General features: G+C 71.2%; 1 protein-coding gene across 1 annotated transcript in view; it reads right to left on the reverse strand.

The window, feature by feature from the left end:
* Nucleotides 1-431, reverse strand: part of MTMR4 (myotubularin related protein 4) — a 28,951-nt gene extending 28,520 nt beyond the window's left edge. Inside the window, exon 1 of the mRNA XM_008636737.2 lies at nucleotides 266-431. Coding sequence (XP_008634959.2) covers nucleotides 266-316 — 51 coding nt within the window. The 5' untranslated portion in view covers nucleotides 317-431. The remainder of the gene's footprint in view (nucleotides 1-265) is intronic.
* Nucleotides 432-437: the final 6 nt, after the last annotated feature.

The raw sequence follows: 437 nt of genomic DNA on the forward strand, positions 1-437 counted from the left end.
GGAGCCTGCGGGGCCCGGCTGAGTGACCGGGGCCTGCCGGGCTCGGCCCGCGGCGCCGGGCACTGCTGTGCCCTTGGGCCCGGCCCGGGCAGCAGGGACGGGCCGCGGTGTCCTCCGGCGGCATGTGGGAGCGAGGAGAAGGAGATCCCCCTTCTCCCTGGGCAGATCCCGAGGATGCCTCCACCGGCATGTGAGCTGGAGAGCGCAGCTGGCGTACGGCCCCGCTTCCATGGAGGAGAGAAGGGGAATAAAAAGCAGCACTTACAAAGCAGTTGAGCATGGAGCAGGAGACGCGGCCTGGCAGACTCATGTTCATTTCCCGAGGCGGCAGCAGGGCCGGGCAGGCCCCAGCAGCATTTCCTCCCTCCGGCTGCGAGCTGCGGCCGCGGCCCCGGCACTGCGGCAGCGTCCCCGCTCCGCCGGGAAGGGCAGGAGCA

This window comes from Corvus brachyrhynchos, unplaced genomic scaffold, assembly GCF_000691975.1.
Source record: "Corvus brachyrhynchos isolate BGI_N302 unplaced genomic scaffold, ASM69197v1 scaffold137, whole genome shotgun sequence".
Classification (NCBI taxonomy): Eukaryota; Metazoa; Chordata; class Aves; order Passeriformes; family Corvidae; genus Corvus; species Corvus brachyrhynchos.